This window comes from Polyodon spathula, chromosome 17 (genome assembly GCF_017654505.1).
Source record: "Polyodon spathula isolate WHYD16114869_AA chromosome 17, ASM1765450v1, whole genome shotgun sequence".
Classification (NCBI taxonomy): domain Eukaryota; kingdom Metazoa; phylum Chordata; class Actinopteri; order Acipenseriformes; family Polyodontidae; genus Polyodon; species Polyodon spathula.
The window spans coordinates 4,619,039-4,643,590 of NC_054550.1; the positions used below are offsets into that span (position 1 = coordinate 4,619,039).

Below are 24,552 nucleotides of genomic sequence, written 5' to 3' on the forward strand. Positions count from 1 at the left end.
ACACACACACACACACACACACACACACACACACACACACACACACACACAGAGACACACACACACACACACACACACACACACACACACACACACACACACACACACACACACACACACACACACACACACACACACACACGCACACACACACAGAGACACACACACAGACACACACACACACAGCCACCCTGACGGGGGAGGAATGGCAGGCAGCCCGGACCAAACCAGGCCGGCACAGTAGCTCCATTACACTGACATACTTAGCCTGTCTGAGTGCCACTTCCCATTTCCAGATAGCGTTACAGTATACCTTGCTAAAAGCAGATCCCTGGCTATATACTATAAAGAGCAGGTGTCACTCAGATTATTCTTACAGTACAGTATGCCTGTGTAACTGCTTCATCAAATCCCATTGTGGATGCAAGTGTGTAAGAGGGAGCGGGCTGTGGATGCTGCAATATCTATAAGATTGTCGACAGTGCCAGTGCAGGTTACTGTAGAGCATTCAGCCCTCAGCAGATTCTTTTGTTTTCTACCAGCTCATGTGTGTGGGTGGAAAAAGGGCTTCTAGTTATTATGATGAAAGCAAATCTATACTTCCCTATCGTTTTGGCCGCTGTTTGTCGTCTCAAACAGTTATTATTTGTACAAAATGTACTGAAATAAAAAAAAAAGGCAAACCTGCCGGTAACAGAGAATAATAGTCAGAGAGCAGACAAGGTAAAGAGATCCGTGCAGAAAGGAATCGCTATCCAGGTCACTGTGTACAGACGTGAAGCAGCTGATAAGAAGAGCTGCCACAATTCACAAGGCTGCTAGCAGGACCGGGTATGTGGGTATTGTGAAGGTACAGTTACGCCCTCAACTATTCAATATCGTGCCTTAACTTTTAAAGGGACGTTTCATACCGTCCACGTTATCTTGGGTTTTCTTACCTGTGTGTGTTCTGTGTGCATCTGTGCTGTTGTTTCCGGAGAGATTGTTATTCGCAATGCTTGCTAAAAATGTTTCCTCTTCGCCTGCTGCAAGCTGAGGGAACACGAAGCCACTTTGCAGCTTGGAACTTGGTTCCAGGAGACTAGGTTTCAGGCCACTACACGGCACACCAGGGGAGACTTGGGTTTGATACAGCAAAGTTGTCTCAAACTAGGTCTCCAGGTTTCAAACCACTGACCCTAGAAAGTGGCTTTGTGTTCCCTCAGCTTTACTCAGTACTGATGTACTATATTAGTACTGCTCATTTCCAGTAAACATGTGGAACTCACATTAAAACAGGTTTTACAGTGGACCGTTACAGGCTTTATCAGCACATGTCATGCAAAACAGGCTGTCAGGCACATCATCTAAGCTCTAGCAGGGGAGGAGCTCTGTGTCTGTGATGCTAACGCTGGTGCAATCCAGCGCTGGGAGGAGGAGCTCTGTGTATGATGCTATCGCTGGAGCAATCCAGCGCTGGGGGGAGGAGCTCTGTGTGTGATCCTATCGCTGGTGCAATCCAGCGCTGGGGGGGAGGAGCTCTGTGTGTGTGATGCTATCGCTGGTGCAGTCCACGCTGGGGGGAGGAGCTCTGTGTGTGATGCTGGAGCACATCTCTCTTCCTCACCAGCTCTGATTTCAATCTGCAATAGAACCGACTTTCCCTTCAGCCCCGACTCACTGCTTGTTTCTCCTGTCCTCCCCCCCCATGCAGAACAGAGGAAGAAGTATTCACACTCTAATGTCATTATGCAGGAGACATCTCAGTACCACGTGGAGGTAAGAGGGGTGCACTGGGGAATGGTGGGGAACATGGGGATACCTTTGAGCCCTCATCCACCAATCAGGTAGCTCCATCACTGCCACAATGTAGATGACTCAGAACATTCAGAATGCATCTGCAGACCTAAGATTCAAGCACTTTAAAATAACAGGAAAGGCACGATAGCAGCCCTACCCTTATAAAAGGTCTCCGCATTACATTTGCACCACAATTTTGCATTTTTCCTCATGCTTTTCCCATGGTTATACTGTGCAGTTGCAATTGTTCCTTTTTTTTTAATTTATAAAAGTTTAATCCTGGGGCTCCCAGATGTGCTCTATATCCTGGAGATCGCAAGTTCGAATCCAGGCTATGTCACCGCTGACCGTGACCGGCAGTTCCTAGGAGGTGGCGCACAATTGACCCAGCGCCGCCCGGGGGGAGGGAGGGCTCGGTTGGCCAGGGTGTTCTCGGCTCACCGCGCACCAGCGACCCCTGTGGTCTGGCCAGACGCCCGCGGGCTTGCCTGTAAGCTGCCCAGAGCTGCGTTGTCCTCTGACACTGTAGCTCTGGGTGGCTGCATGGTGAGTCTGCAGGGTGCAAAGATGCGGGCGGCTGACGGCACTCGCTTCGGAGGACAGCGTGTGTTCACTTTGCAGGGATGGTAGCAGTGAGCTGAGCCTAAAAATAATTGGACATGACTAAATTGGGGAGAGAATATAAAAAATAATAATTGGCGACGGCTACATTTAAAAATAAATAAATAAATAAATAAAAAAGAGTTTACTCCAGTAAATTTGCAGTAATTTTGTAGTGGGCCCCCCCATGCTTTTACCATGGTTTACCTTTTTTTTTTTTATGTGGTTCACCATACCTCTTTGCACTTCAGAATCCTTCCCTGTGCTTTATTACACCTTGCTATGCTTTTACTATAGGAAACGTTTATAAGGGTTAGTTTACCATGGTTTGTTTTTTTATGTGTTGCTTTACCTCTATGTGCTTTGCAACGCTTCCCTATGCTTTACCATACCCCTCTATGCTTTGCAATGCTTCCCTATGCTTTACCATACCCCTCTATGCTTTACAATGCTTCCCTATGCTTTACCAGACCTCTCTGTTCTTCTCAGTGCTTCCCTGTGCTTCACCATACCCCTCTATGCTTTACAATGCTTCCCTATGCTTTACCAGACCTCTCTGTTCTTCTAAGTGCTTCCCTATGCTTCACCATACCTCTCTATGCTTTACCATGCTTTCCCTGTGCTTTATTACACCTTGCTATGCTTTTATAAAGGTTAGTTCTGACTGCTTCTTATCTGTCTGTGTCTGTGTTCCTGTGAATGCAGTGTTTGGATTAATCAGTGAAGTGCCTTTAGGAAACTATGAGAACAACACCTTTATTTTTCACCTGCTTGATACACAGGCTGTATTTGCTGTGATAGGACTTGGTCCCCTGTAGCGGTTTCTCTTCAATCCCTTTGGCACGTTTAAACAGGGTGCTGACGGCTGTCTAGGGTGCTGACAGTCTTGCACAAAGCCACCTGGGACCAGCTGGACATGTACTGTAGATGGTGCTGCTTACTGTCCCATTCCCTCGCTGTCCCATTTCCTCATTGTCTCATTCCCGACAAGGGAAATCACGGTTCATTTTCAGCTGGACTTTGACCAACATGCAAATATTTTGTTTTATGATGTAACTATTATCAGTAATACAAGGGGCCATAAAAAAAGAAATATATCTATGAAGCTTTATATGAGCAAGAAAAACACGAATCAGTTTTTACTGGCAATTATAAAACCTCTGCAGCTTTGATAGAAATGCTACTGAGTGATTTTTTTTTTTTTTTTTTTTTTTTTTTACATGAACTTAATAAACTTCTTATCAGTTTAACGTCACAAATTCTATATGAGGTTGTTTTTGTAATAATAATAATAATAATAATAAACAGGTTATAGAGGAATAAATAAATGTTACTTCATGAAAGGACTTTGTCCCATCCTGTCACCGACCACATTGAAACACGTCATCACCATGAATTGTACTTTTTCAAAGAGTTGTCCCCTGACCCTGTCCCCCAGCATCTGTCCACTTTCGTGATGGACAAGAGCGAGGCCATCACCACGGTTGACGACGCTATTAAGAAGCTGATCCTGCTGGACTCCAGGCAGAAGATCTGGGCCCAGGAGATGCTGCTGCAGGTCACCAATACAGCCATCCGGCTGCTGGACTGCGAGACACAGGTGAGGGAGGGGAGTGGTGAAGAGAGGGGTGATTTTAGAGGGGGAAACAAATGGGAGACGGGGGGGGGGGTACATAATCCTGAAAGTGATTATGTGTGTCTGTCCCCAGGAGGAGCTGGAGAACTTCCCCCTTCCCACAGTGCACCTGTGCCAGACAGTGCTGAACCAGACAAGCTACTCCTCTGTGCTGCTGCTTATGTGCCAGGAGGAGTCTGAGCAGCACAAGCCAGACATCCACTTCTTCCACTGCGATGAGGTGGAGGTAAGAGACACTGAACCTGACCCTAACCCTAATCATAACCCAACCCCAACCTCAACCCCAACCCCAACCCCAACCCCAGCCCCAACTCCAACCCAAAACCCAAACCTAACACCCAACCCCAGGACCAAACTAGTCCAGCCCCACCCCCACCCAGCCCCACCCCCAACCCAAGCACCAACCCCAATTAACCTCAACCCCCAGAACCGAGTTGCTATGACCCAACCCCAACCCTAACCCCAACCTAGCCCAGCCCCAAACCAAACACCAGCCCCAACCCCAACCCAACCCCAGCCCCAAACCAAACCCCAGCCCCAGCATCAACCCCAAACCCAACCCTAACCTCAACCCCAGCACCAACCTAGTCCGACACCAACCCCAACACCAGCCCCAACCCAACCACTAATAACCGCCCAAAACAACCCCAGCACCAACCCCAACCACAGCCCCAGGGGGTTCAGGAGCTGGGGGGCTCTGGAGTTGGGGGGGGTCCCGGAGCTGGGGGCTCTGAAGCTGTGCACCCTCGGTCTGTCACTTTCTTTGCCTCACATATTGTCTCAGATCCTCTCAACATGTCAGCATCAGCTTTTCTGCTCTATCCTGTCAGGCTGAGATGGTCCATGCTGACATCGACAGCGCGATCGGAGACAGCAAGCACGGCAAGAAGATGAGGCCACAGACCCTCAAGTAAGTGCCAGGCTCTCTGCAGGGGTGTAAATTGATACTGCAGGACATGCTTTCTGTGATCTATTCTACAAACATTGCACACCCACACCAACTCACACTCACACAACACTCAAACATACAACATGAGCTCCCTCTGCTGGGGAAGTACTAGCAATACTAAAAGAAACTTTGTCAAATCAGTGACAGCATTGAAGACATCGAGACAGATTTCAAATCTAAACATTCTGTTGCATTTATTACCTTTCTTTTAGGATTTTGGTTTGCTTCCCCCTTACTCTGTTCTTGTGATCCCTGTCTCTTGCTCACATGTCTTCTCTAAGCTGCGTGTCATTTTTGTCGTGTGTTTCCCTCGCCAGGGTGAACCAGGAGAAGATGAAGCGTCAGCGCGAATCCATCATCCCACCAGGCGCCTCTCACGCGCCCCCTAGTGGCAATGTGAAGGGCCGTGTCGCCGCGCTCATGTCCAGCTCCGCTAAAGGTGAGCAGCGCGGCACTGCGGGACACATGCAGGCTCACACTGGTGCAGAGAGCAGAGCCAGATCACACTTCAATAGCATTGCTCATCTCACAGGCCAATAGCGATGCAATATTCACAAAGCAGTCTACCACCGCGCTCGCTAAAAGTTTCGACATTTCTTTGAGGCGAAAATGTTGCTGATGTTGTTAGGGTTAGGGTTTAGGGTTAGGGTTAGGGTTAGGGCTAGGGTTTCTCCCCATCACCTTGTATATCCTGCTGCCCATTCCACCTGTGTTTGACTCACAGATCTTGAGAGGAGAGGATCCACTGCCCAGGAACACGAGGTGTCTTACGAGGGGCTGGCTCAGAGGATTGAAAAAGATGTGGTGAGAGCCTAGATCACACGTTGTACCCAGTGCCTCCCCCCTCTCTCTCCTTCATCACACGCTGTACCCAGTGCCTCCCCCCTCTCTCTCTTTCATCACACGCTGTACCCAGTGCCTCCCCCCTCTCTCTCCTTCATCACACGCTGTACCCAGTGCCTCCCCCCCTCTCTCTCCTTCATCACACGCTATACCCAGTGCCTCTCCCCTCTCTCTGCTTCATTACTGAGAGACTGGATCACACGCTATACCCAGTGCCTCCCCCCTCTCTCCTTCATCACACGCTGTACCCAGTGCCTCTCTCCTCTCTCTCCATCATCACTGAGAGCCTAGATCACACGCTCTACCCAGTGCCTCCCCCCTCTCTCTCTCATTCATCACACGCTATACCCAGTGCCTCTCCCCTCTCTCTCCTTCATCACTGAGAGACTGGATCACACGCTGTACCCAGTGCCTCCACCCTCTCTCTCCTTCATCACTGAGAGCCTGGATCACACGCTGTACCCAGTGCCTCCACCCTCTCTCTCCTTCATCACTGAGAGCCTGGATCACACGCTGTACCCAGTGCCTCCACCCTCTCTCTCCTTCATCACTGAGAGCCTGGATCACACGCTGTACCCAGTGCCTCTCCCCTCTCTCTCCATCATCACTGAGAGCCTGGATCACACGCTGTACCCAGTGCCTCCACCCTCTCTCTCCTTCATCACTGAGAGCCTGGATCACACGCTGTACCCAGTGCCTCCACCCTCTCTCTCCTTCATCACTGAGAGCCTGGATCACACGCTGTACCCAGTGCCTCCACCCTCTCTCTCCTTCATCACTGAGAGCCTGGATCACACGCTGTACCCAGTGCCTCCACCCTCTCTCTCCATCATCACTGAGAGCCTGGATCACACGCTGTACCCAGTGCCTCCACCCTCTCTCTCCATCATCACTGAGAGACTGGATCACACGCTGTACCCAGTGCCTCTCCCCTCTCTCTCCATCATCACTGAGAGCCTGGATCACACGCTGTACCCAGTGCCTCCACCCTCTCTCTCCTTCATCACTGAGAGCCTGGATCACACGCTGTACCCAGTGCCTCCACCCTCTCTCTCCTTCATCACTGAGAGCCTGGATCACACGCTGTACCCAGTGCCTCCACCCTCTCTCTCCTTCATCACACGCTGTACCCAGTGCCTCTCTCTCTCCATCATCACTGAGAGCCTGGATCACACGCTGTACCCAGTGCCTCCACCCTCTCTCTCCATCATCACTGAGAGACTGGATCACACGCTGTACCCAGTGCCTCCACCCTCTCTCTCCATCATCACTGAGAGCCTGGATCACACGCTGTACCCAATGCCTCTCCCCTCTCTCTCCATCATCACTGAGAGCCTGGATCACATGCTGGAGCCAATCAAGTTGCATTACACCCTCTCCTTACTTGCTATCCCAATTCAGTGTTAAAAATCTTTATTAACTTTTATCAACTTTTTTTTTGATTGTTTGATCACTGTTCCTTTTTCAGTTTTAAACTTTCTCTCAATCCTTAGTCGTCTTCTTGTTTTACACATCATTTAATTCCTCTGCCTTTGAAGCTCTGCGATTGCCCTTCTTCATCTCTTCATTGCCCCTCTCCCCTCTCCAGCAAATCCTGAACTGCGCGCTCGACGACATCGAGATCTTCGTATCGCGGCTGCAGAAAGCCGCTGAGGCGTTCAGCCAGCTGAACCAGCGCAAGAGAAACAAGAAGAACAAGAAGAAGGGGCCTGCAGGTACAGCCATCTAAACAGAGGAGACAGGGGGAGAGAGAGGGGTGAGAGGGGAGAGACAAGGAGAGAGGAGTGAGAGAGGGATGAGAGGGGAGAGGCAGAGGAGGGTGAGAGGGGAGAGACAAGAAGAGAGAGGGTGAGAGAGGGGTGAGACAAGGAGAGAGGGGTGAGAGAGGGATGAGAGGGGGAGGCAGGGGTGAGAGGGGAGAGACAAGGAGAGAGGGTGAGAGAGGGGTGAGAGAGGAGAGAGGGTGAGAGAGGGGTGAGAGGGGAGAGACAAGGAGAGAGGGTGAGAGAGGGGTGAGAAGGAGAGAGGGTGAGAGAGGGGTGAGAGACAAGGAGAGAGGAGTGAGAGAGGGATGAGAGGGGGAGGCAGAGGTGAGAGGGGAGAGACAAGGAGAGAGGAGTGAGAGAGGGGTGAGAGGGGAGAGGCAAGGAGAGAGGGTGAGAGAGGGGTGAGAAGGAGAGAGGGTGAGAGAGGGGTGAGAGACAAGGAGAGAGGAGTGAGAGAGGGGTGAGAGGGGTGAGACAAGGAGAGAGGGGTGAGAGAGGGATGAGAGAGGGAGGCAGGGGAGAGAGGGGTGAGAGGAATGAGAGGGGGAGACGGATGAGAGGGGGAGGCAGGGGAGAGAGGGGGGGAGAGGGGAGACGGGGAGAGGAGATGGGGGAGAGAAGGAGAGAGAAAGGGAGATACAGGAAGAGACAGAGAGAGGAGGGTGAGAGGGATAGGGGGGAGAGACATTGGGGAGAGAAGAGAGAGACAGGGGGAGAGAGGGGGAGAAAATTAAGCAAGTGGATTTCTTCAATGGCTTTCCATTACAGTACAACGTCGCATATCCAACCCTCTGTAGAAAAAGTCGGATTCACAAACAGCTATAGAAATTGACATTTACACATGCATATATAGGTTAGTGAACAGAAACAACACGCAAACTGCTTTAAACACAGGGAAATTCTTCTTTAAAAGTAAGCAAATCTAAATGTGATTAATTAGGCTACAAATACACAGTGCTGCTATTTGGCTTGCTGTAAGCCATCTCCATGCAAAGCTTTAAAAATATATATAAAACAAATGGTAAATGTACAGTAACCTGAAACTGGTGGCTTCTTTCTTAACTCTAGAAGTCCCTGTCTCCCCGGTTCTTCTTAATATCTCTGTCACGGTACTTTGCGCTCTTTCTTGATATTGAAACGTCACTGCTGCACTCAGCTGACTGACACACGCACGCAGCCCGCCTCTCTTAAAGGGGAAGGCACCAAGAGGCTGATTGCTGGAAGGCTTTCTTTCTGTTTCCATCACGGCAATGCCATTACTCTCATAGCCTCACTTTAATATGTATTTATTAATCTATTTAACGAGGCGGTGAATTGATCAGGGCGGTTCTGTGACGGGCAGATATGCGACGCTTCGCTGTATTTTTGTTGTTGTTTGTATTCTAGAGGGAATGCTGACTCTCAGGGCGAAGCCTCCATCTCAGGCTGAGTTCACAGACAGTCTGCAGAAGATCAAGCTGGCCTTCAACCTGCTGGTAAGAGAGGGGCTGCCTGAGGCTTCGACAGCACGGCTGTATCAACCAGCATCGATCAGTTCGCTGGTCCATTTCGTGTTTTGCCTTGAGCTTATAGAGACATGTTTTAACTGCCTGTCTGTCTGTGTGTCTGTCCACGCAGGCCAAGCTGAAGATGCACATTCAGAACCCCAGCGCTGCCGAGCTCGTCCACTTCCTCTTCGGACCCCTGGAGCTGGTGAGGCAACACGACATAAACACACAATCACACACACATTCACACATCACACTCACACAATCACACACACAATCACACACACACACACACACAATCACACACACATTCATACACACAATCACACAATCACACACACACACACAATCACACACACATTCACACATCACAATCACACAATCACACACACATAATCACACACATGCAATCACACATCACAATAACACACACACACATTCATACACACAATCACACACACATTCATACACACAATCACACATCACACACAATCACACGCAATCACACACACAGTCACACATCACAATAACACACACATCACACATCACACACAACACACACACACACACAATCACACACACACACACACAATCACACACACATTCACACATCACAATCACACAATCACACACACATAATCACACACATGCAATCACACATCACACAATAACACACACACACATTCATACACACACACACACAATCACACACACACACATCACAATCAACAATCACACACACACAATCACACACACACACACACACACATCACACAATCACATTCACACACACACACACACACACACACACAATCACACACACACACACACACAATCACACACACATTCACAATACACACACACACATTCATACACACAATCACACACACATTCATACACACAATCACACATCACACACAATCACACGCAATCACACACACAGTCACACATCACAATAACACACACACACATTCATACACACAATCACACAATCACACACACACACACAATCACACACACACACACACACAATCACAGGGTCAAACACACAATCAGACAGTTAAATATGAAATAATGGCAACTTTACAAACACACAGTCAACTACCCAAACAAATAATCAACTACACGCACACAATCAGTGACATGGGACAGCTTGGTACACACACACACACACACACACACACACACACACAGATTAAATGGACACAGCGAAATGCACAAGAACAAACGGGAAGCCAAGCAAAGTTTACAAAATCCAGACACACACACACATGCTTCCAAACACATCTGTGTGCTTATCAACGTGGGTGCCAGACACACACGTTTTTTTCTTTTGACTGAGCTTGTATGCTCTCACTGTGCCTTCACCACAGTGTATTATTCCTACACCTCCCCTTCTTTTCAGACCACTCTTCATTAGGGTTTTGTCCCTGTTGTTTTTCCCCACAAAGTGGCTTGTTATTGTGTTTTGCAATGCCGAAGCAGGTGTGCTCAGCACTGCCTGCTGTTTAGATGAATTGAACAGACCGTCTCTCTCTCCCCCCTGCCTCTGCTCTCAGGTGTCGTGTCGTCAAGTCCTGGCAACTCCTCTTCAGCCTGACACTGTGGCTCGCACACAGACACACACACACACACACACACACACACACACACACACAGACACACACACACACACACACACACACACACACACACACACACACACACACACACACACACACACACACAGACACACACACACACACACAGACACACACACACACACACACACACACACAGACACACACACACACACACACACACACACACACACACACACACACACACAGAGATACACACACACAGACACACACACACACACACACACACACACAGTATAATGAAGGGGATGGAGCGTTCAGCTTCACGGTGACTCTGCTTGTTAACCCCTCAGGTGCTGCAGAGCAGTGGGGGTCCCGAGCTACCCCGCTCCGTCATCAGCCCCCTGCTGTCCAAAGACGCGGTGGACTTCCTGCGAGGACACCTGTCCCCCAAGGAGATGAGCGTGTACGAGCAGCTGGGGGACGCCTGGACTCGCTCGCGGTGAGGACAAGTTGACACAGCCGTCTCTAGGAGCTGTTCTCACTCTCTTCATGCTCGACTCAGTTTCCTTTGAGTACAGATCTTGATTCTTGAGTTCTCATGCAGTGGATGGATCTCAGTGTGTTTCTTGGCACACAGTGTGCTGTACGATGCCTTGCCTGGTCAGGGTATTTGTGATATTAAGACTAAATGAATCAACAGACAAACAGCTGAATAGCTGAATGCTGTTCCCCTGTGCTTTTCCAATGGATTTTTGTCATGTTTGTTAATATGTTTTACCAGACTTCGCTGTTCTTTACAAAGCTTAGCATGCTTTCACTGTGCTTGATTACACTGTGCTATGCTTTTACTAAGGGTGCTCACACACACTCACACTCTCACACACTGTCCTGTTCCCTCGCAGGGCGGAGTGGCCACGGGACCAGATCGTGCCGCACTACTATCCCAAGTTCCGGAACGGCTGGGAGGCGCCGCTGGAGAACTTCCGCAACGTTCCCTGGGAGCTGGATGGGGGGCAGCAGGCAGCACCGAGCCTGGTTGAGTACCAGCGTCAGCAGTCTGAGGAGGTGAGGAGGCTGGCCTCGGCATGGAGGACACCTGGATAGTACACTCTGACAAGGGCACTGGCTGAAACCTTATAGATACATCTGTACAACTGAGGACGGCACTCACTGAAATGTTTATAGTGTTTACCCTAATAACAGTAGCCAAGTGATCCTCTGCTCTACAGAGTTCATTTCTTATAGTTGTACTTCAGCAACACTGACAAAGGCTTCAGCCACAAAATTTTGTAGCTTAACGTCAAAAGCGCTGACAAAGGCTTTGGAGAAACACTTATAGTTTTTCATCTTTGCAGGTGATGATGACGCATGTTAACGCCTCTTGTCTGTGTCTGTTTTGTTTTGCAGCGGCCGATGGCGCAGTCCTACCTACCCTCCAATGGGTACGAGAGAGAGAGAGATTAGCTTTGACCAATCACAAAGCATTAATGAGATAAGGGGCGGGCTCACCTTCAGGGAATAAAAAACAAGGGAGCAATGCAGTGCTATTACTTTATTATTATTATTATTATTATTATTATTATTATTATTATTATTATTATTATTATTAATAATAATAAATATTTTTAAAATACCAACAAAGTTCTTTAAAACAGTTTTTTTTGTCTAATGGGAATTGAGAGAGACTAAAAGGCCCCTAATGGAAACCATTAGTCCTTGTGTTCATTGTACTGTGTGTATTTGTAAATGAGGTTTTTCTATGTTAATTATTTACCTGCTAAATATATTATTGATGATGAGTGGAATAATGAACAGCCCTCTGGGGTGTGCGTGTCAGGGTAGAGCCCTTGAGAGAGGCGTCTCATTTACAAGAGGGCCCTGGCAAGAGAAGGCGGTGAGAAATAACAAGATAAAATCAACGGCAAAAAACATATTTATGAGTGATTTAAAAAGGCATTGTGCAGACGCTGTTTCTAAGTCTGAAGGCAATGAATTTCAACACAAGGCAAAGCACGGGCAACTGCATCACCTAAATGCTTAGAAAAGACCATCAGAAGAATCCATGTTCTCAGCTGCTGCTGCTGCGGTTTGATTGGTTTGAATTTTGTTTTGTTTTTTGTTTTTGTTTGAGCAGAAGTTACGAGGCGCCACAGAAGAAATATGTCAAGATCCGTTACCGCTTCGTAGCGCGGAATGCAAACGAACTGTCAGTAATGGAGGACGAGGTGCTGGAGGTAAACAAACAGAGATCTGTACAGTATATATAAACAGAGAGAGAGAGAGAGAGAGAGAGAGAGAGAGAGAGAGAGAAAAAGAAAGAGAAAGAAAGAAAGAAAGAAAGAGAAGTCAGGGAGTGCTTTACATACTGATCACAGATCTACACTACACTGTTACATTGTGCATTTCATTATGATATTATGATACTAGCAGGTGACTCAGATATCCAGGGTCTGGATTACTTTGCTGTGCTGTGCTAGAACTCTGAGCTGATACTATACAGATTGCCTGCCCTGCAAATAGAGGCTGGACCCGGCGTCAGGAATTACACGGGAAGAGGCCACCACGTTTCTGTGATCGGGCATATGTACATGCCACGTACATGCTACATTGTACCTGTATTTAAACACAAGAGTGACACAAATAATAATAATACCCAAGCGCTTTACAATGCTACTCACTATATGCACCTATTAGCAAATAACAGCTAACTAAGCAAATAACTGATCATATAACAACTGAACAAGCAAATCAACAGATCGACGGGGAATCTGTAATGGCAAAGCATTTCGATTAAATGAAAAACATAACTTAGCAATGTCACGAAGAAGCCCTCAGTAAAGCTGCAGTCTTCGCTTTTGCATTGAACTTTTTCATTACTACTTTCTTTCCACTCGCCACGGTAAAGGGTCACATCCTTCTCAAAGGCCAGCTGAATGAGGTGCGCTTTGCGGTTTGAAGCTTGCTCCTTCTCCTGCCCCAAGTCGTAGCACTGTCTTGATGGTACAAGGGTGCTGTGAAACATTTTCAGCGCAGACTGGGTCATCCACTTTTCATTTTCGTCTGATTTAATCTGCTTCTGTAGAAACTGACGTGCAACTAGCAATTCAGATTCAACTTGGTTAAATTAACTAAGGGTTGCAAATTAGCAAGTTGTGGAAACGTTGGGTTACTGGGGTCGGCAGTCTGTCGCTCTGCAATTATAACGTTCATTAAAACGAGCCAAGAGTTCAACTAGTACAGCATCCAGTACATCATAAAACAGCCCCTTGAGCTCACATTGATTATCAGCTTGACCCCCTGGCTGACCAACAGATCCCTCAACCACAAAGTCTTTAAGGTGCTTGCTCAAATGTAAAACTCCCCATTTCCTGCATGGCACAGTTGTTTCACCGCAGTCATTCAGCAGGTCGTTAAAAACACAGTTTCGCAATACACTCTGAAGCACTACAGCAGAAACAAGATCACTTTTTTCTCCCTGAAGCATTTTGTTTGGAATGTCCAGTATTCTCAAAATTGCATTCAACTGCGTGCTTCCAATCACTATATCCACTAACAGTAAAGGCAAGGTTAAATGATCTTTTTTTGCCTCCAAAACTGCGTGATGGAAACTTCTTAAGACCCGGTTGAGCTGGGTTTTCCATACCTGAATCATTCTGCCAGTTGTTTAAGCTGGCTGAAGGATCCTCGCTGCTTGTCTCCGATACAGATTTATGACCAGCATCAGACTTGTTTTTATTTGTCCACTTTCTAATATCCATAACTCTAGATGTTAGAGGCCCTGCCTGTACTCCTGGGTACATGATTGGTGCACTGAGCCCTGCTGCTGCTGGAGTGGTTTGTGTCTATGTGTGTGACAGTGAGAGCTGCCCCCTGCAGGTGGTGGAGGATAACAAGCAGTGGTGGAAGCTGCTGAACCGGAGTGGAGTGTCGGGGTACGTGCCTTACAACATCCTGGACGTGGTGAAGCTGGAGGAACCCCAGGGGCAGCCTGAGCCCCTCTACAGCCAGGTGAGACACAGCGACACACAGGCACACAGGTGAGACACAGCGACACACAGGTACACAGGCACACAGGTGAGACACAGCGACACACAGGCACACAGGTGAGACACAGCAACACACAGGTACACAGGCACACAGGTGAGACACAGCGACACACAGGCACACAGGTGAGACACAGCGACACACAGGTACACAGGCACACAGGTGAGACACAGCGACACACAGGTACACAGGTGAGACACAGTGACACACAGGTACACAGGTGAGACACAGGTAACCCTGCCCACGTGGGACATAGTGACACACAGGTACACAGGTACTCACAAAGGTGAGACACAGGTACACACAGTTAACACACAGATGAGAACAGGTACACACAGGTAGAGAGAAGTAACCCTGTCCTGGTAGACACAGGTACAGCACTGTGCGTCAGTGTTAAAGAGCTGCAGTGTATTATCTGACACCTGTGTAATTCTCCTGCAGCCAAACCAGCGCTATAAGGGGGACGTGAGCTCGAGGGGAGGGGGACCCATGAGCCCAATCAACAGCCAGCTGGGGAGACAAGAGAGCTTTGAGATGGGGGGCCCCATGCTCTCCCCAAGGGACAAAGACCGTGAGTACCCTCCCCCTCACCCCCTCTGCATGGAGTCCCTGTAATACCCCTTACACTCTCCCTAACAACTCTCCCCAGACTCGGGAGTGGCAAAGACGAACACACGCTGTCCTCCGAAACGTGTGCGTCTTCACTCTGCTGACCTGCCATGCAGCCACCTCAGAGCTACAGCATTGGAGGACAACGCAGCTTTGGGCAGCTTACAGGCAAGCCCACAGGCACCCAGCCAGTCTACAGGGGTTGCTGGTGCGTGGTGAGCCGAGGACACACTGGTCCACCCCCCCACCCCCTACCCCCCGGTAGTGCTCGGTCAATTGTGCGCCGCCCCCTGGGAATTCCACCACAACCTTAACCTTTAACCTAACCTACTTACCCCTACCCTCTCCTCTCTCCTTTCCTTTCCTCTTCTCCTCTCTCCACTCCTCTCCTTCTCTCTCCTCTCTCCTATCTCCTCTACTCTCTGCTCTACTCTCCCCCCTCCTCTCTCCTCTCTCCTGTCTCCTCTACTCTCTGTTCTCCTCTCCCCACTCCCCCCTCCTCTCTCCTCTCTTCCCCTCTCCTCTCTCTCCAGAGCGTATTCACCAGATGGATGAGGTGAACGACGAGCTCCTCAAGAGGATCACCACCAACAAGACTCAGCCACCGGCTCGGAACTTCAAGGTGGAGCGTGCTCAGAGTGCCCTGGTGCCACTCAACTTTGGCTCGGGGGCGGGGCAAGTGAAGGCCTGGCTGGAGGGCAAGGGCTTCTCCAAACCGTGAGTCCCAATAATAGCCCTCAACCTAACCCTGTCCCTGACTCTGTCCCTAACCCTGGCCTTAGCCCTAACATTACCAAGAGACTGAACCCCCATTGCCACATATTTACACAACAAGGAGCAGTAGGTAGAAAATAACAGTGTTTCTGGACCTCTCTCTCTCTCTCTCTCACACACACACACACTCCCCTCTCTCTCTCTCTCTCACTCCCACTCTCTCCCCTTCAGGACGGTTCAGAGTCTGGGGATCCTGACCGGCGCTCAGCTTTTCTCTCTTAATAAGGAGGAGCTGAAGGCGGTGTGCGGAGATGAAGGCTCGCGGGTCTACAGCCAGATCACCGTGCAGAAAGCACAGCTTGAGGTGAGAGGGAGGAGGGAGCAGGGCAGGGAGCAAGGAGGAGGGAGCAGGGAGGAGGGAGCAAGGAGGAGGGAGCAGGGAGGAGGGAGCATGGAGGAGGGGGCAGGGAGCAGAGCAGGGAGGAGGGAGGAGGGAGTAGGAGCAGGGCAGGGTGAGGCAGGCAGTGGGACAAATAAAAAAGGACATTATGATACTCATTCTCAGTTATTTGTTGTATCATATCTACATAATCTCTCTCTCTCTCTCTCTCTCTCAGAAGAGTCAAGGTGACTCTGAACTGCAGGAGATCATGAGGAGGAGACAGGAGAGGATCACTTCAACCAGCCAGGAATAAGAAACAGCATCTCCCAACCCAGAAACAAAACAACAACCTGGTGACTGGATAACAGCAGACAGAAACAAACAGGCTGTGGAGTTTGATAGTGATCTATCAGCTGTAGCAGGGGAGGAGAAGGGGTGGAAAACACCATACAAAATTATACAAGATATAGATCCATCTGTACAACTAATCTGACAAGAAGCCATGCATTGATATAATTATATATATATATATACATACATACATATACACACACACTGATATGACAATACATACATGTATAGATGAATGTGCTATATATATATTAGTCCATTTTGCCTTTACTTCTTATGTAGAAATCCACACGATACAGTTTATTTAATTTGCAATTCATTAATTTGGCCCTTTTATGAAATCCAGAATAGTGGCACTGCTGGGGTTGTTTTTTGTTTGTTTGTTTGTTTGTTTGTTATTTAATGCTTCGTGAATATATTAATATATTGCTGTTATGAAATGCTAATAATAAAATAAATCCCATAATATGAGACGTGTGTTGTGTTCGTTGCCGTGGAGTAGGCAGGGGGACCCTCCCCACTGTGACACTTGATTTTTAAAAATATATATTATATAATATATATTATATATATTATATATAATATATATTATCATATATTAGTGCCATTCTCTCGGTATCCGCTTTGCGCATCCTATATTTTCCAACATCATAATTCACGTGTTTTGATTCTATCTATGCAATGTATGGAACCGATAGGGATTTTGAAATCCGCTGAATCAAAAGGTTTAAATGTAAACAGTATATAGGACCCCCTATACATTTCTGCGTGTTTACGTAGCGTCAGCGGCATGACTGCGCTGTTTTGCTCGTTGCAGTAAACATTTAAATGTAGCAATAACAGTATCGCGGTGAGTCCTTTGTCATGCTTACTCGGCTTCATGTCAAAACGCCTCATGAATAATGTACACACTGGGGCGGGCTTATAAATAATATACAGGGCACAACACTTGCCAGTGAGATCAGACAGAGGGGTCGTGAATAATACACACAGGGGGCGTGGCTCGCATTGATTACATGGCGTGATCCTCTTTAGTTTCTCGGCAAATGGGCGCGGCCTTGTCTTGCAAGCTCATGAATAATGTATAGAGCTGGGAAAGAAAGGTGGGGTTCAGACAGGTGATTGGCATCGAACGCCTGTCGCAGAGAAGTCGGTATTCCTCTTTCGCTCTTTCACGCGCCAGGTATATAAACCCCTCTGGGCCCCCCGAAGATGTCAGTCTCCCCGGCGAAACGGCAGAAGACCGAGTCTGCGCTGCAGCAGCTCAAACAGCACACCGTGGTGGTGGCGGATACCGGGGATTTTAACGGTAATACAGCGTGTAACGAAGCCGGCTCTCGGTGCTCAAATTGGATTGAGACGTAGAAGACAGCGGGGTTTGTTTGGGTGCCTGTGATGAGCTGAAAAAGTTATTCGCGCCTAAGATTGGCTGGAGGTGAATGTAACTTGTGTTGAAGTTTTGGAAAAGCAGCATGTTTGAGGCATGCGATGCATGTTGAAAGTGAGGTCAGGACTTTACTGTGTGCTATTTAAAAATTAGTAATGCTACTACCTGACGTAACAGTCGACGTACATGTTATGGATACAATAATGTAAATACAGTATACGTTGGTGTTTATTGCACTGTTACTGTCTACGGTGCTAGTATTGTATTTTGCGTTCTTCCCAATCTTGTCAGCCGTACATAACACAATTACTTTGCTAACACCGTATATGTGTACAGGTACAATATGCATCGAAGCGCAGGGGTGGTGTATCCGTTGCAACACACTTGCTTTTATTTAAAATGTTTATACAACACAAATTAGCATTCTTATGATTGTTGTTATTTTGTAACACTTTGTTTACTTTTAAGTAAATCCGTGTTCTACCTTACCGTAATGTAGCAAACATTGGGGAAGTAAAAAATATATTTAATTAATTTAGAACTCCTTTTACAGCAGGAGTGACAATCGAGTCGCGATGGCAGTCCTCTGTGGAAGTTTCCTAATCGCTCCTGTGTCGCAGTGACTCCGCAGTTTGTCGTTCAGTTGCAAAACGCCTTGCTTTTCGCGTTGCAATCGCAGTGCACACATTTGAACATTGTTAATGTACTGTATACAGCAGCACTGCCAGTGCTGTGCAGGGTAGGGATAGAACAGTCCAGGCTGGGGGGAAAAAATGATCTGTCTTCATCTGGAATATAAACTGCAGCACACTAAGGTTTTCAGGTGTTTTTTTAATAAAGAATCGTCTAATGTTTTATTATTATATAGCCATTTCATCATAGCCTCCCGATGCAATATTCGAGTTTACTAATCGTGAACTGCAAGGGACATTTTCGAGTTTATCTTATTGTGAACTGCAAGGAAATTTTATTTATTTCTTCCTGAAGAGTGACTCCAGCAACACTGTAGTAATCTACAGTATTTTGTAAATACAAAGTTATGCTGCCCTATTGTGCTTTTTTATCATTTAAACCACAGTATTTGTTCAGCAGTAACTGTATTATTCTCATTGTGACTGCAGTGTTCTTATTGTGTTTTCTGCATGGACACAGGCAGGTATTGCACAAGTGCTTTCAAAGACTCTGATAGGCACTTCTTGCACTGAGCCAAGGTAACATCCCTGCCAGTGTGGGTCTGTGGAAAAACCAGTAGCTTGTAATAAATACAGCAGCAACTGCACTTTATTTTTTGAGTAGGGTTACCCTCACTGGGCTTGATCACCATTCCAAAATATGTTGGCGTTTTAACAGTGCTTGGCAGTTAAGGGGTTAAGCGCGTCATGCAGAGTCCTGTGCTTGTGAAAGAGAGGGATTGTGTGTGTGTGTGTGTGACTGGGGCCGTTTCACAGTGACTGATTGCAGCATGCAGTCGGGTGACCATGTGCATTGCATAGGGGGCAGAGAGGGGGGGGATCACCGGCCTAGAATGGGCTGTCCAGTGATGCAAGGCAGACCAGCTGCGAGAATTGCAATACAGCTTTAGAATCGCATGAGCTGGCTGATTGATCCTGCGTGCACTGCATGCAGAGAGCCTTCCCGTTCACATAACAGGGCTGTGGGGATGCGTGACCCAGACTGTGACCATCATCGTATTCGTACCCTGTACCCCCCCCCCACCCCGCTGGGCCGTACTTCATAGTTTCACCAGCTTCTCCAATTTATGGGTGTTGCATTAAGCCTTGACTTGCCCTAACTACTAGACACAGAGACTAACTAGACTCTCCCCCCCAAGTTCTAAACTAATAACTTTAAGATTGAAATGTTTTTAATAAAATAAAACTTTGATCTGACCATTAATAGGTTAGCTTCTGGTAATTGAGCAACATCCTTGTACAGTGTAAAATGTATTCTGATCTGTTTTTGATGGGTCATTTTGTGGTGTAAAACCTGCTTCCTTCTCCCTCTCTTCCTCGCTCAGCCATCGAGGAGTACAAGCCCCAGGATGCCACCACAAACCCCTCTCTGATCCTAGCCGCGGCGCGCATGCCAGCCTACCAGCACCTCCTGGAAGAGGCTATCGAGCACGCCAGGAAGCTGGGGGGGTAACCCTGATAAAAATGTTCATTGCTGTGTGTTGATTCACTTGTTGCTATGTGTGTTATTTTCTTGTCTTTCTGTGTGTACTATTCTCTTGTTGTTGCTGTGTATGTGTTGAGTCTCGTGTGTGTGTGTGTGTGTGTGTGTTATTCTCGTTGTTGCTGTGTGTGTGTGTTATTCTCTTGTCGCTGTGTGTGTGTGTTTGTGTTATTGTCTTGTCGCTGTGTGTTTGTATTATTCTCTTGTCGCTGTTTGTGTGTTTGTGTTATTCTCTTGTCGCTGTTTGTGTGTTTGTGTTATTGTCTTGTCGCTGTGTGTGTGTGTGTTTCTGTTATTCTCGTTGTTGCTGTGTGTGTGTGTTGTTCTCTTGTCGCTGTGTATTTGTGTTATTGTCTTGTCGCTGTGTGTTTGTATTATTCTCTTGTCGCTATGTTTGTGTTATTGTCTTGTTGTGTGTGTGTTTCTGTTATTCTCTTGTCGCTGTGTGTGTGTGTTTGTGTTATTGTCTTGTTGCTGTGTTTGTGTTATTGTCTTGTCGCTGTGTGTGTTTGTGTTATTGTCTTGTCGTGTGTGTGTGTTTGTGTTATTGTCTTGTCGCTGTGTTTGTGTTATTGTCTGTGTGTGTTTGTGTTATTGTCTTGTCGCTGTGTGTGTGTGTGTGTGTGTTATTCTCGTTGTCGCTGTGTGTGTGTGTGTGTATTCTCTTGTCGCTGTGTGTTTGTGTTATTGTCTTGTTGCTGTGTTTGTGTTATTGTCTTGTCGCTGTGTGTGTTTGTGTTATTGTCTTGTCGCTGTGTTTGTGTTATTGTCTTGTCGTGTCTGTGTGTGTGTGTGTTGACTCTCCTGCAGTGTCAGTGTTTAATCTGTTTTCCCCTCCTCTCCCTGCAGGACGGAGGAGGAGCAGGTCACCAATGCCATGGACAAGCTGTTTGTGATCTTCGGGCTGGAGATCCTGAAGAAGATCCCGGGCAGAGTCTCTACAGAGGTGGACGCCAGGTAGCTCTCCCAAACCACGGCTTCGGCCACAGGGTTTGCATCGCCTGCAATTTTAGGGTTAAGGCATTAATAAAAATTTAAAAACTGTAAAACTATATGAGCAGAATTTAGATCTTATTTAACATCACGTAATTAAACATTTTATGTCGCAAAAGTCTAACAGAAGCTATAATAGTAGCACAGTATTTCATGTTGGATTTTGAAATGTCAGCTTTTCCATAAATCCAGGGATGGAAACAATACTGAACCCCTAGCTTTTCTCATTGCAAGCAGTTTGCGCCATTCCCGGTTTTCCAGTGAGCCTTCGCTGTAAGTCACCAGTATAGCAGGTGTACTGGTTTCGGTCTGAATAATGTGCCCCTGCATCGGCTCTGTTATCCCTGTGTGCTCCCTGTCTCTCTCTCTCTGGCTCTCTCCTCCCCACCTGCCCAGGCTGTCGTTCGATACGGACGGGATGATCCAGCGTGCTCTCCGGCTCATTAAGCTCTACGAGGAGGCCGGGATCAAGAAGCGTCGCATCCTTATCAAGCTGACCTCCACGTGGGAGGGAATCCAGGCTGGCAAGTGAGTGAGGGGAGGGGGAGGGGGGAAGTGAACAAGTAGACCAGGTGCAGCTTGTGCCTTCAGTTGTGTACTAGTGAAAAGTTGTATATCTTCAATATTTTATTATTATTTTTTAGTACTATAGCTTATAAATGAATGTTTAACATTGTGTTGCCTATCCATAGCTTTTTAAAAAACAGCTGTTACAGACATCGAGAGACTTCTGGTGAATGTTGCAAAGTTCCTTGTAGTTTTTCTGATCTCTCTGTCTGTCTCATGCTCTCTCTCTCTCTCTCTCTCTCTCTCTCTCTCTCTCTCTGTCTGTCTCATTCTCTTGCTCTCTGGCTCATTCTCTTGCTCTCTGTCTTTGTCTCGTTCTCTCGTCTGTCTCGTTCTCTCTCGTCTGACCCTCCTCTCTGTGCTCGCAGGGAGCTGGAGCAGAAGCACGGGGTCCACTGCAACATGACCCTGCTGTTCTCCTTCGCCCAGGCCGTGGCCTGTGCAGACGCACAAGTGACACTCATCTCCCCCTTCGTGGGGCGGATCCTCGACTGGCACAAGGAGAACACCGACAAGAAGAGCTACGAGTCCTCTGAGGACCCCGGTGAGGGGAGAAGGGAATGGGGCAGAGGGGAATGGGGAGGGGAAAGAGGATGGAAGGAAGGGAAGAATGGAGGAGGGACATAAAGAAGGGTAGGAGGGGCTTCTGTGTTTTACTGAACACCTATAAATATAATCTATTGTGCAAGAGAATTAAACTCAGCGTAAATAGAGGGAGCCACCAATCCCTCATGAATCTCTAATTTCACAGTCAAACCTCTTCCTTACAAATTGTAATAATATCTACAACTAGATTTGCGTCTGTCCAGTCACTGGGATCCTGTAGGACCCGGGTGAGAATCGATGGGCGTACAGGTTGTTCATGCTGTGTTTTGGGTTTGTTTGCCCATCCTCTGGTTTCAGGGGTGGTGAGCGTGTCGAAGATCTACAACTACTACAAGAAGTTCGGATACAAGACGGTGGTGATGGGCGCTTCGTTCCGCAACACCGGCGAGATCAAGGCCCTGGCGGGCTGTGACTATCTCACCATCTCCCCAGGGCTGCTGGCTGAGCTCAGCAAGGACTCCAGCAAGGTCCTCCCTGCCCTGAGCCCGAAGAAAGGTGCGTGTCTGGAGGGGGAGGGGGTCTGTGGTTGTGACTACATCTCCACTAAGAAAAAAAATAGACTTTAATTCAAGTATTTGACAAGAGAAATGTGAATCTCTCTCTCCAGCCCAGGCCTGTGCCCTGCAGAAGCTGCCCCTGGATGAGAAGCAGTTCCGCTGGCTGCACAACGAGGACCGCATGGCCGTGGAGAAGCTCTCTGACGGGATCCGCAAGTTCGCAGCCGACGCCGTGAAGCTGGAAGCCATGATCAAGGTGCAGGAGCTGAGGAGAGGGGGTTGGAGAGGGGTTTAGTGAGAGGTTTTGTTGGAGGTTTGGTTTTGACAAAGTACACCGAATAAGGCACAAGACTTGGTTTTAGTTGCCTTGGTTTTGATAAAACACTTCAGCTTCTATTCTCTGCTCTTCTGGATGTTCGTAGTGTGATGGCGTAACTGGGAATCCCGTTTTAACTGGAAGAAAACAAAAAAAATGGCACCGATTTTGAAAGTTCTGTTTTGTAACTTCTCCCCACAGGGTGAGCTTTGATTTCTTGTTCTTGGGTTTGGGAAAAAAACCGGGTCCAGCAACGTGCTCAAATTGAGCACCGCTTAGACCAGCATTGCTGCTCTTAACGTTTTCATTTCATATTGGATGATTATTATTGTTAAATCCATGTCCTAGCAGCGGGTAGGGTTGTGTAGAGCAGCAATCGGCAACTGTGGGTTAATCTGAAACGTGTGTTTTGTTGGTTTTATTTTGTTCAGGATAAGATGTTGAGCACCAAGAATGGGAAGTAATTGGGAAGGAGTGGGAGCTGCAAGGGAACGAAGCAGGAGGGACCAGAGGCTTTACAAGCAACCCCCCCCCCCGCCCCCCAATCACGACATCCTGATCATTTCTGGTGTTGTGAAGCTAATTTTACATGCTAATTTTATTTTTAGAACAGAATATATGTATTTTTTATCTATATATAATCCCATGGAATCAATAAAACTGGCACTTAAATTTGAATGCATGTGTTGTTGTGTTTTTTTTTTGTTTGTTTTTGTTTTTAAGTTGTTTGCATCTGTCTGTGTTGCAGGAATGTGGCTGGGTTCCGATTCAGCCCTGTTGGTTTCACTCTAACCTCTGTGCGATTCTTCTCGTTCTGTGTGCTGTAGCGCGCGGGCGGGAGTTCCACAGCGTGATGTCACAATAGCAACTTCGCCAGGCTTTGAACGGCTCTTCACAGTGACAGCAACGCTCATCCGTTAAGCAGCTTTAGATCAGCCTGAGGGTTCAGTAAGAGCCAAGAGTGCGTGTGTGTGAGCGTGTGTGTTTGAAACGTGATCTTGAGATCACGGGTGTGCAAGTCATAACGCCCCGGGACAACAAGCTTTGTGTGAGGGACACAACACGTTTAGCAGTCCTTTTTATTGATTGATTTTTCCTGTGTGTGTTCCGTTGCTAGAAAGACACTCTGGGTATAAAGAGCCACGCAAGTTTCTGAAAACAGAATTGTGGAAGTCTAGCACCTACACACACTGAACTGGAAAAGGTAGAGAAACTTGAGTTTGGGGTTCTGCAGTTACAAAACTGAAAGAACGTCAAGAAAAATCTGA

At 47.6% G+C, this 24,552-nt stretch overlaps 2 protein-coding genes across 5 annotated transcripts in view; both read left to right on the forward strand.

Annotated features, from left to right (window-relative positions):
• eps8l2 (EPS8 like 2) overlaps positions 1-17,174 on the forward strand; it is a 29,529-nt gene extending 12,355 nt beyond the window's left edge. For 2 of the 3 annotated variants that reach the window (XM_041276411.1, XM_041276413.1), the window contains 18 exons: positions 1,694-1,758; positions 3,818-3,979; positions 4,089-4,241; positions 4,846-4,925; positions 5,282-5,403; positions 5,689-5,768; positions 7,396-7,522; positions 8,960-9,048; positions 9,191-9,265; positions 10,994-11,142; positions 11,546-11,708; positions 12,051-12,085; positions 12,778-12,877; positions 14,520-14,651; positions 15,129-15,258; positions 15,830-16,013; positions 16,242-16,374; positions 16,628-17,174. In XM_041276411.1, coding sequence (XP_041132345.1) covers positions 1,694-1,758; positions 3,818-3,979; positions 4,089-4,241; positions 4,846-4,925; positions 5,282-5,403; positions 5,689-5,768; positions 7,396-7,522; positions 8,960-9,048; positions 9,191-9,265; positions 10,994-11,142; positions 11,546-11,708; positions 12,051-12,085; positions 12,778-12,877; positions 14,520-14,651; positions 15,129-15,258; positions 15,830-16,013; positions 16,242-16,374; positions 16,628-16,705 — 2,057 coding nt within the window. In that variant the 3' untranslated portion in view covers positions 16,706-17,174. The remainder of the gene's footprint in view (positions 1-1,693; positions 1,759-3,817; positions 3,980-4,088; positions 4,242-4,845; positions 4,926-5,281; positions 5,404-5,688; positions 5,769-7,395; positions 7,523-8,959; positions 9,049-9,190; positions 9,266-10,993; positions 11,143-11,545; positions 11,709-12,050; positions 12,086-12,777; positions 12,878-14,519; positions 14,652-15,128; positions 15,259-15,829; positions 16,014-16,241; positions 16,375-16,627) is intronic. The other variant, XM_041276412.1, reaches the window with a different exon arrangement.
• A 664-nt stretch (positions 17,175-17,838) lies between these two features.
• Positions 17,839-23,962, forward strand: LOC121330382 (transaldolase-like). Of its 2 annotated transcripts, none has more exons than XM_041276861.1 (8): positions 17,839-18,052; positions 20,148-20,271; positions 21,155-21,262; positions 21,695-21,826; positions 22,234-22,409; positions 22,769-22,966; positions 23,079-23,224; positions 23,716-23,962. In XM_041276861.1, the coding sequence occupies exons 1-8, from the start codon at positions 17,956-17,958 to the stop codon at positions 23,746-23,748; spliced, it is 1,014 nt and encodes a 337-aa protein (XP_041132795.1). In that variant the 5' UTR covers positions 17,839-17,955; the 3' UTR covers positions 23,749-23,962. The 2 variants fall into 2 exon arrangements, with proteins under 2 accessions (XP_041132795.1, XP_041132796.1); XM_041276862.1 differs by lacking the exon at positions 17,839-18,052 and adding an exon at positions 18,098-18,178.
• Positions 23,963-24,552: the final 590 nt, after the last annotated feature.

What these genes read in the sequence shown, in the direction of transcription:
- LOC121330382 (XM_041276861.1), top strand. Translation starts at nt 17,956, where the DNA reads ATGTCAGTCTCCCCGGCGAAACGGCAGAAGACCGAGTCTGCGCTGCAG. An exon ending in TCTACAGAGGTGGACGCCAG is followed by an intron (nt 21,263 to 21,694) that starts GTAGCTCTCCCA and finishes CCACCTGCCCAG; the next exon opens with GCTGTCGTTCGATACGGACG. An exon ending in TGCCCTGAGCCCGAAGAAAG is followed by an intron (nt 22,967 to 23,078) that starts GTGCGTGTCTGG and finishes CTCTCTCTCCAG; the next exon opens with CCCAGGCCTGTGCCCTGCAG.